This window comes from Gekko japonicus, unplaced genomic scaffold (assembly GCF_001447785.1).
Source record: "Gekko japonicus isolate JY-2015 unplaced genomic scaffold, Gekko_japonicus_V1.1 scaffold1894, whole genome shotgun sequence".
NCBI lineage: Eukaryota > Metazoa > Chordata > Lepidosauria > Squamata > Gekkonidae > Gekko > Gekko japonicus.
In genome coordinates this window covers 7,702-17,780 of record NW_015163146.1, presented here as the reverse complement: position 1 = coordinate 17,780, position 10,079 = coordinate 7,702, and the positions used below count along the sequence as shown (strand labels likewise).

The window sequence follows — 10,079 nt, the reverse complement described above, 5'->3', positions numbered from 1 at the left end:
CGGCAGAGCAAACGGCCACCTGATTCGGCTGTAAAGGACAGCCCCCCCCCCTTGTGTGTGTGAAGGGGTGTCATGGGGGGGGGGTATTTGCCGGCTGCCCCGCCTGTGAATTAATTGCTCCAGGGCTGCCCCCATAGCAAAAGTGTTTGGGGCAGGATCGGATTGAGGGCAGGTTTGGGGAGGTGTTTTGAGCTGCGGTGGCTCAAGTGGTTAAGACGCTGAACTGCAGGCTGTGGAAGGTCAGCAGTTCGAGACCCGAGTGTGCCGCATGACGGAGTGAGCTCCCGTCTCTGGCGCCAGCTCCTGCCAACCTAGCCGTTCGAAAGCAAGAACGTGCAAGTAGATAAATAGGTACCGCTTCGGTGGGAAGGTAACAGCGTTCCGTGCGCCTTGGTGTTTAGGCATGCTGGCCACATGACCACGGACACGTCTTCGGACAGTGCTGGCTCTTCGGCTGGGAAACGGAGATGAGCACCGCAACCCTAGAGTCGGATTCGACTGGCTTTCGAGCAAGGGAACTTTTACCTTTACCCTTTTTTTTTTAGCTGCACGGAAAGTGCAGCCTTCTCCCCAAAGATGCGCGCACATGAGGCATTGGGGATGGGGGAGTTTGCAGCCTAGGTGACCGTAGCTCTGGTGAGGGGGTCTGTGGCGGGGGGGGGGGGTGGCAGCGTTTTCTAGCTACAGACTGACACTGCAGGAGGTGGCCCTGACTTATCATTGAAGGGGACTGAATGGCCCTTGATTTATTTATTATTTAGCAGGTACTCATTTGCATATTAAGCAACACACCCCTAATGTAGCCAATCCTCCAAGAGCTTACAGTAGCTCCTGTAAGAAGTGCTCTGTAAGCTCTTGGAGGATTGGCTACATTAGGGGTGTGTGTCGCCTAATATGCAAAGGAGTCCCTGCTACAAAAAGAGCCCCGGAACTTGCTGGGCTGACTCATGGGGAGGGGGTCCTGGCAGATGCTAATCTAGAAGGCTCACGTGCTCAGCTGTTGATGGATGCCCAGAGGGATAATTCTACTTTGTGAGCAACTGGCATTCAAGTTGTGAGCAGGTGATTCGGCTACTGCATAAATTAGTTTGCTCTGGAGCAATGCTCCCTCTAAGCTGTGGAGTCTTGTAAGCAAAAAATTCTACTTTGTGAGCAACTGGCATTCAAGTCGCGAGCGGGTGATTCGGCTACTGCATAAATTAGTTTGCTCTGGAGTCAGTCCTGAGTGAAGACAAAAATATGTGAGCCGGAGGCTAAGAGACGGTGAGCTAGCTCACACTAGCTCGGCTTAGAGGGGACACTGCCCCGTACCACTGACCGCTCCAGGCGTGACTTGGCACAAGCTGATCTCCGTGGGGTGGCGTAGGGGGCTCTGAAGTCTACTTTGAGTGATCCGGCTACGTCAGTAAAGATTTGGGGTGGCTACTCCTGCTTGCTGGTACAGAAAACTGTGGGGTTTGGCAGCCTGAGGGAACTTGGGCAGTTGCTGTAAAATGCCAAATGGACAAACTCGGCACCGCCCCCACCCCAAAAAAAAAAAAGAAGAAGAAGAAGGGAAGAAAGCATGTTAATCCCTGCTGGTTCTATAAGTAGCCGTTTTCTACAGTGTCTGTTCATTGGCCTCCTACAAAAATCAGGGGACAGGTTCTCCGAAACCCTGTTAGAGCCTATGGAGAAAGGTTAAAGCGCTTGGGGCTCTTTAGCTTGGAGAAACGATGGCTGAGGGGTGACGTGATCGACGTTTATAAGATTATGCATGGGATAGAGCAGGTAGAGAAAGAGGTACTTTTCTCCCTTTCTCACAATGCAAGAACTCGTGGGCACTCCATGAAATTGCTGAGCGGTCGGGTTAGAACGGATAAAAGGAAGTCCTTCTTCACCCAAAGAGTGATTAACACTTGGAATTCACTGCCACAGGAGGTGGCGGTGGCTACAAGCATGGACGGCTTCAAGAGGGAATTAGATAAAAACATGGAGCAGAGGTACATCAGTGTGACTATTAGCCACATGTTATCAATAGGAACTCTCGGTCTGGGGCTGGGCGGGGGGCAACAGTGGGAGGGCTTCTAGTGCCCTGGCCCCACTGGTGGACCTCCTGATGGCACCTGGTATTTTTGGCCACTGTGTGACACAGAGTGTTGGACTGGATGGGCCATTGGCCTGATCCAACATGGGCTTCTCTTACGTTCGTATGTGTGTTAAATGCCATCAAATCACGTCCGAGTCATGGCAATCCGATGAGTTAGGTCCTCTCCGCATTTGCCTGCCACTCCGGATTTTCTCAGTGTTTGAGTCGAGCCCGTAGCAAAACAACATCCAAATAGCCCGAGGCAACAGCAGGCTGAAACTGGGCTGACCACTGAAGGGAGGCAATGTAATGTGGGGGGGGGGGGCTGGATTTAAAAGAAGGTTGAATTTGATGTTAGTGCAGAATCACTTGGCAGGACACTGCAGTGGACATGGATTAAAAGGAGAGTGCAGAAAGGGCTTTAATGTCCTCCGAAACGTTCTGTCACTAACAGCCTCGGTCAAATTCAGGCGGATAGCTCTGTTGGTCTGAAGCAGTAGATCAAGGTTTGAGTCCGGCGGCACCCTTGAAACGACAAAGTCTTGTTTTGGGTACGAGCTTACATGTGGATGCACACTTCTTCAGGTACATCTGTATCTGAAGAAGTGTGCCCGCACACAAGCGCTTATACCCAGAATAAAACTTTGTTTGATCTTTTATTTATTTATTTATTTATTTATTAGATTTCTCTCCCGCCAAAGCGGCTCAGGGCGGCTTGCAGCAATTATAAAACCAGCATAAGTACATATATAAAATACAACTCGATAATATAGCTCAGCTCATTTCCAATTCAATAAATACAGTTAAAACCATTTAAATGTGACGGTGTTGTATAATAAAGTTCAAGTGCAGCACAGCCGACATAGGGTCTTTCCTACTGAAATGCCCAGTGATAAAGCTCCATTTTCATGGCCCTGCATATCTCTAGTATTACTTGTTTTATAGTTTTCCAAAATTTACAAATCTTCTCACATCTCCACCATATGTGGTAATATGACCCAGTGTTTTTGTTACATCTCCAACAATTCCCTGAGATATAAAATCCTACTTTGTAAGCAAGCGATTCGGTTACTGCATAAATTTGTTTGCTCTGGAGCCATCCCTTCCTGAGCCAAGTCAAAATGTGAGCCGGAGGCTAAAAAACTGTGAGCTGGCTCACACTATCACTCAGCTTAGAGGGGACACTGCCTACCATGATTGTCTTATCCAGTGACACTTGTCTTCTCGTAATGCGACAGAAGTACAAGAGCCTCAGTTTCGTCGTTCTAGCTTCCAGAGAAAGTACAGGCCTTGATTTGATCTAAAACCCGCTTATTTGGGGGGCAGGCGTACCCACAATGATTTCCATAACTTGCTCTGGGGACGGAGCAAAGGAAAATCGAAACTGCACAAAACAGGGAATGTTTTTTAATCCTCCACATTTTTTCCTTTGCTCCCACCCCCACCCCAAACCTGCATTACTTCATTAAGCTTGTGATTCTTTGTTAAGGAGGTCGCTGCCCTGGTTTGAAAATGAACGTAACGGCCCTGACAAAGGCAGTCCCAAATGCAGTTCCTATGAGCAGTGTTGTTTAGTTTTCAAGCACTCTCTGGTAAAAGAGGCACCTTGATACAACCTGGCAGCAGCGTTCACTCTAAGCGGAGTTGGTGTGAGCTAGCTCACGGTTTTTTAGCCTCCGACTCACACAGTTTTGTCTTGGCTCGGGAAGGACGGCTCCAGAGCAAACTAATCTATGCAGGAGCCAAACCGCTCGCTCACCACTTTAATGCCAGTAGCCCACAAAGTGGAATTCTTGCTCACAGGACTCCACAGCTTAGAGGGAGCGTTGCCTGGCAGTCATGTCAAACATTACCCTAAATGCTCTGCAGTTCATAAAACGGAGGGCAGGTGGTTTGGGTTTTTTGGACTGCGTGGGCGTTCCCTGGAAACTTATCGGAGAGTCCCTTGATAGAGAAGACAGTGGACGGGGTACCCTGCCTGCCATTACTGATCTTCCTCTACCATGTGCCTTAGCAGGGTTTGTTTTACCCTAGGGTGGAGGGCAGAATAGCCCACGAACTGAAGGTGCATCCCGAAGTCCTTTGTAACTTGCCCCCGTTTCTAAACCGGTTTTAACCGGCTTTCCCCCACTCTTTTCAACAGCTGGTATGTTGGGAGGGGTAGCCCTGAGATGAAAAGTGGCCAGCCCTCTTGTTTTGGGTGAGGTGTAGGTTTGCAGAGGGGATGGGACACTTTAAGCTTCCCATACTCTCCTTGTGAATTTCCTACATGTAGAGACAATTGGGCAATAGGAGATTTGGGGGGGTGTCTTGATAGAAGAAAACGGAGCGTGTAATGTGGGGCAGGACCTTGGGGGCGCAGTGGGGTGGAGAAAGGGGTTTTGTTCTATAGCCCGGCCTTGGAGTAGCAGTAAGCTAGGCAGACTGTAGGCATGGGGCAGGTCAAGCGTGGCTCTTTGGGGAGAGGGTCGAGTTTGGGGGGGGTTAGGGGCTGCAAGTGGGGTCCCAGAAGCGTGTTCACAAGTGGCTTGGGTGGCGGGGCATCGTTGTGCCTTCTTTATTTTAATAGACCTCGAAGCAAATGGGCTTGGGGGGTGTCGGGGGAGATTAAAGGCGAAGTAGGTCGCTGAGGTTGAGATATGGGGGGTGTCTATGGGACGGGGTGGCCAAGTGGCTGGGTTAAAAGAATTTCCTACATTGTGCTGGGGGTTGGACTAGATGGTCCCGGAGGTCCCTTCCAACTCTGTGATTCTGTTCTGATTTGGAAGAGAGGAGGAGGAGACGACGGGGCCAGCTTAATCGGGGGACGGACAAAAGTTCACGAGCCGAGACGGAACCGAAAAGGAACAAAGGAAGAGCTCGCCTGTTGCCCAGCGGACATCTGGAGGCTTTTCTGAAGAGCCTTGAATGGGCCGTGGCGCATTCATCTTCTTTCCCTCCCCTCCCGTCTGTGAATTGTATCACTGCGCTTTTATAAATAAAGGGTGGAAAGAAATGAGGGATTGTTATATGCCCAGGGAAAAAACCCTGTAGAGCAAATGGCTCTTTTAGAGGTTGGACAGGCATGGGAAATCGTCTCGCCGCGTTGCAGCTGCTTTTAGCTTCAGACCGCGGAAAGCACAGCCAAAGGACCCCGTTGTTTTGTTTTCAGTGTAAAGGCATCGCGCAACCCGCGACAAGTCCTTTCTGAGCTGAGGGGATGCGAACCAGGTTTCTGTCCCGTCGTCGGTGATCTTTCCGATTTTCTTGGGTTCCCTCGTGCTTTTAATTTGATGCCGACTTTTCATTTCATGCCGCTTGGTTCATAGCGGTGCTTTTAGGGTGCCGATGGCTGCATTCGTTTATTTATTTATTTACATTTACGTTTATATCCTGCCCTGCCCTCCCCGCCATTCATTTACATCCCACCTGTCTCCTCAGCGGGGGCCCAAAACCTGATCACATTGTTCTCTACTCCACTTCATTCTGTGGCTCTGTGGTAAAGCATCTGCTTGGTGGGGGCCCAAAACCTGATTACATTGTTCTCTACTCCACTTCATTCTGAGGCTCTGTGGTAAAGCGTCTGCTTGGTATGCAGAAGGTCCCAGGTTCGATCCCCGGCATCTCCAGTTTGAGGATCAGGTAGCAGGTGTTGCGAAAGACCTCCACCTGAGACCCTGGAGAGCTGCTGCCAGTCTGAGTAGACAATACTGACTTTGATGGACCGAGGGTCTGATTCAGTAGAAGGCAGCTTCATGTCTGTTCGTGTGTGTGAGAAAGTTGCACTCTGTGGAGATCTATCGTGTCTATCCGTGAAAATCCTCCATGTCCAACCCATTCTCACAAAAGCTCTGTGGGGTCGGTTAGACTGAGAGCGTGTGACTGGCCCAAGGTCGCCCAGCAAGCTTTTATTATTTTTATTTATTTATTTGGACTTTTTGGCTGGCCTACCTGCGAGCAGGGCTCGGGGCAGCTTACAAGAGAATAGGAACAGTAAATAGTACAGATTAAGTCAAAACCATAATAAAATACCAGACAAATCAGTAAATAAAAGAAGAGTCGATTCCAAGATGGCAAAATTTCAGGGAAATTAAAAAAAGAGAAGAAAAGCTTCCGTGGCAGAGTGAGGATTCGCACCTGGGTTTCCCAGATTGTAGCCCGACACTTTAACCACTGCACCAAGCTGGTTCTCTTAAGAGCCCGACAGCAAGGGAAACTGGGTTTCTTTCGGTGTTAGGAAATGGTGCCGAGGGAGGGCAGAACGAACTCATGGTACAGACGAACCGAAGATACGTAGCCCAGGTGGGCTAAACGCTTCATACAGTGTTCCCTCTAAGCTGAATTAGTGTGAGCTATCTCACAGTTTTTTAGCCTCCGGCTCACACATTTTTGTCTCAGCTCAGGAAGGAGGGCTACAGGGCAAACTAATTTATGCGGTAGCCAAAGTGCTCGCTTACAACTTTAATGCCAGCAGCTCACAAAGTAGAACCTTTGCTCACGAGACTCCACAACTTAGCGGGAGCATCGTCTAGCAGCATGTGCTGACTCCATGCAGGTAAGTCCTTGCCTCAGCTTCGCCTTTAAAGCGAGCCAAGAGGCCGCAAACACCGGCCCCGATCCTGGCAGGTTCCTCCTCATCGCCAACCAATCTGAGGTGAGGCGTGGCGCGATACGAAAGCTGAATCAATTTAAAGCGAGGTCCGGCTTTTCTCTTAAAACCTCTTCTCTGGGAATAGGATGAGAAGTGCTTTCTGAGGTCTCTGGTCTGCGGATCGAGGGCTTGTTTGCATCCTCCCCCCCCCTCACCGAAAGAGCCGATGTCTCCCGTTGAAACTCCTGGGGTGAATCACCTTCTCTTCCGTAGCTGCCACTGCAGGGCAAGCGCCGGTTCTTCTCTTGGGTGTGCCTTGAGGCAAAAGCACTCTTCTGCTGGATGGAGCAGCTCCTTGAGCGTGAGACACACATATTCCCAGAACTAATGGCTGCGTTTGGTTTTGCTATATACCGGACAGCGCACGGGCCAGAGTCCCAGAGGTGTAATTCTCTCTCTCTCTCTTCCCCCCCCCTTTTCTTTCACAACGTGTCCTCCTCCAAATCAGCCCGAGCGGGAAGAAATTCAGGAGCAAGCCGCAGCTGGCCCGCTATCTGGGAAGCTCCATGGACTTGAGCAGCTTTGACTTCCGCACGGGGAAGATGCTCATGAGCAAGATGAACAAGAACCGGCAGAGGATGCGCTACGACTGCTCCAGCCAAGCCAAGGTGAGGGGGGCGGTGTGGGAGAGGGGCCTTGTCGCGGCTGTGGCACATCTCTTCTGCATGAGAGATTTTTGTCGGGCTTGTCCAGGCTCGGAAGCTAAGCGGGGTCACCCCCCCGTTCAGTATTTGGATGGGAGGCCACCCGGGAAGTCCAGTGTCACTACGCAGAGGCAGGCAATGGCAAACCAATCTCTGAACATGAACATCTCTCGTCTTAAAAACCCTGTGGGGTCACCATAAGCCAGCTGCGACTTGATGGCAAAAAGGGGGGGTGTTCGGTGTCGTGGTTAAGTGCGCGGACTCTAATCTGGGAGAACCGGGTTCAATTCCCCACTCCTCTACATGCAGTTGCTGGTGTGACCTTGGGCAAGCCATAGTTCTGGCACCGCTCTTCCTCACAGGCACTGTTCCCTCTAAGCTGTTAGTGTCAGCTAGCTCACACTCTTGTAGCCTCCAGCTCACAGACTTTTGCCTTAGCTCAGGAAGGGATGGCTCCAGAGCAAACTGATTTATGCAGTAGCCAAATCGCTGGCTCACAACTTTAAAGCCAGTAACTCACAAAGCAGAATTTTTGCTTACAAGACTCCACAGCTTAGAGGGAACATTGCTCACAGGGTGTCTGTTGTGGGGGAGGGGGAGGGAAAGGAGTTTGTGAGCCGCTCTAAGGCACCTTCCGGTAGCGAAGGGTGGGGTATAAATCCAATCTCCTCTTCTTCTTTTACCTCACAGGGTGTCTGTTGTGGGGAGGGAAGGGAAAGGAGTTTGTCAGCCGCTCTGAGACTCCTTCGGGTAGTGAAGGGCGGGGTATAAATCCAATCTCCTCCTTCTTTTACCTCACAGGGTGTCTGTTGTGGGGAGGGGAAGGGAGAGGAGTTTGTAAGCCGCTCTGGGACTCCCTTGGGTAGTGAAGGGCAGGGTATAGATCCAATCACCATAGAGAATAGCCCAGTTTCACCCTAGCGTAACTTTCCATGGCTTTGGTGGTGGTGGAAAGTGCCCGTCCAGTCGCAGCCAGCTTATGGCGACTGTGTAGCGCAGAGGTGTCAAACTCATTTGTTACAAGGGCCGAATCTGACATAATGTCACTTTGCCGGGCCGGGCCACGTGTGCCATAGCACGTAATGCCAGTTACGGGAGATATAAACTGTATAAAGGACAGCAGCTGGTAAGCTCCGAGTTGGTGTGTCCTCACCGCAAGGCCCCGTGGGCTGGGAGGGGGGTGCAAAGGAAAACCCAGCAGTGCAGAATTGGGCAGACGCTCCCACACTGCTTGACTGCTGCAGACGATGTTCCGCCACGCTGAAGCCCCAATCGGAGTGGCTCTGCCCACTCCCCTATGCAGGTTCCTGCTCCTTCCCTTGCACTAGTTGCTCACAGGGCATGTAAGAGCCCTGGATGGGCCAGTTCCAGCCCCCAGACCTTATGTTTACCACCCCTGGTGTAGCGCTTTCAAGGCATGAGACGTTCGGAGGTGGCTTGCCATTGTCTGCCTCTGCATCAGGCCTGCGGTCTTCCTTACTGGTCTCCCATCCAAATACTAACCAGGGCTGTAATGATTTCATGTTTTGGTGTGTGTGTTTCTTTAAATGTTTAGTTTGAGTGCAGTAATGTAAGAAGAGTGATAGAGGGAGACAAGTGTGATGTGATTGGCTGATGACTGAGAGTGTGGGAGGAGCGGTGTCTATGAGAGTGATTCTGTGTGTGAAGTTTGGAGAGAGAGCATAGTCCATGTCACTATGGAAGTTTTTGAGTCTGTTCTGTGTGAATAAGACAAACAGTTTAGTCTGTGTGACTGAGCCAGTTTTTTAAGTGCGCAGACTGTAATCTGGGAGAACCGGGTTTGATTCCCCACTCCTCCACTTGCACCAAACTGTGTGGTCAGACAAATGTTTTATCTTGTGTGCCTAAGACAAAGAGCTTAGCCTGTGTGGCTACATATATGAGAGAGAGAAGCCTGTCAGTGTGGGATTTTGGTGTCTGAAAGACTGTGTGTGACACCTTGCCAGTTATATTTACAAGTTCCTTTTTCCAGAAACAGTTCAAGATAGCCAGAAACCTATTTTGTTCTTTATTCAATAAATCATTTTTTGTTTAAACCCATTCCAGAAATCAGAATAGTCCTTCCTTAGGGCCACATAGTCCGCTGAAGTGTCCAGACCCTAGGTCATTCTACCAAAAGAGAGAGATTTGGAATTTTTCATTCCTGGTGGCAGCAGAAATCTAACAAGTTTAGGTACACAGAGAGTGTTTTAAAGGAAAAACTGTCTCCCCAATAATAAGCACATCACAAGGGCCAACCTTGCTTAACTTCCAAGATCTGAGGAGATCGGGCTATAGCAGGGGTGGCCACACTTGCTCAGCGTAAGAGCCACATAGAATAAATGTCAGGTGTTTGAGAGCCACAAAACATAAACAGATATTACATGCACGGTTTTATTTTAAAATATGCAGATTTGCTTTTTTTATTAACATTAAATGAGACTGCCAAAAATAAAAAAAACAAAAGGGGTAAAAACAGAGATATTGATCATGATGTTCATTTGTTTGCTAATGATATTTATTTGTCTAAGAGAGAGAGAAAACGAAAGAGGTGGAAAGAGAGAGAGAGAAACAAAGAAAGCAAATAGACAGGAGGGAGGGTGGAAACAGGCCCTTTTTTGTAGAAAAAGCCCAGCAGGAACTCATTAGCATAATAGGCCACACCCAACAGCAGAAATCCATTAGCATATTAGGCCACACCCCTGACAGCACAGCTCATTAGCACATTATGCCGCAC

At 49.6% G+C, this 10,079-nt stretch overlaps 1 protein-coding gene across 1 annotated transcript in view; it reads left to right on the top strand.

The window, feature by feature from the left end:
• The window catches only part of MBD3 (methyl-CpG binding domain protein 3), a gene marked incomplete at its 3' end in the record, with an annotated part of 17,045 nt that overhangs the window by 1,219 nt on the left and 5,747 nt on the right, over positions 1–10,079 (top strand). Inside the window, exon 2 of the mRNA XM_015406999.1 lies at positions 7,147–7,306. Within this exon, the coding sequence (XP_015262485.1) occupies positions 7,147–7,306 (160 nt within the window). The remainder of the gene's footprint in view (positions 1–7,146; positions 7,307–10,079) is intronic.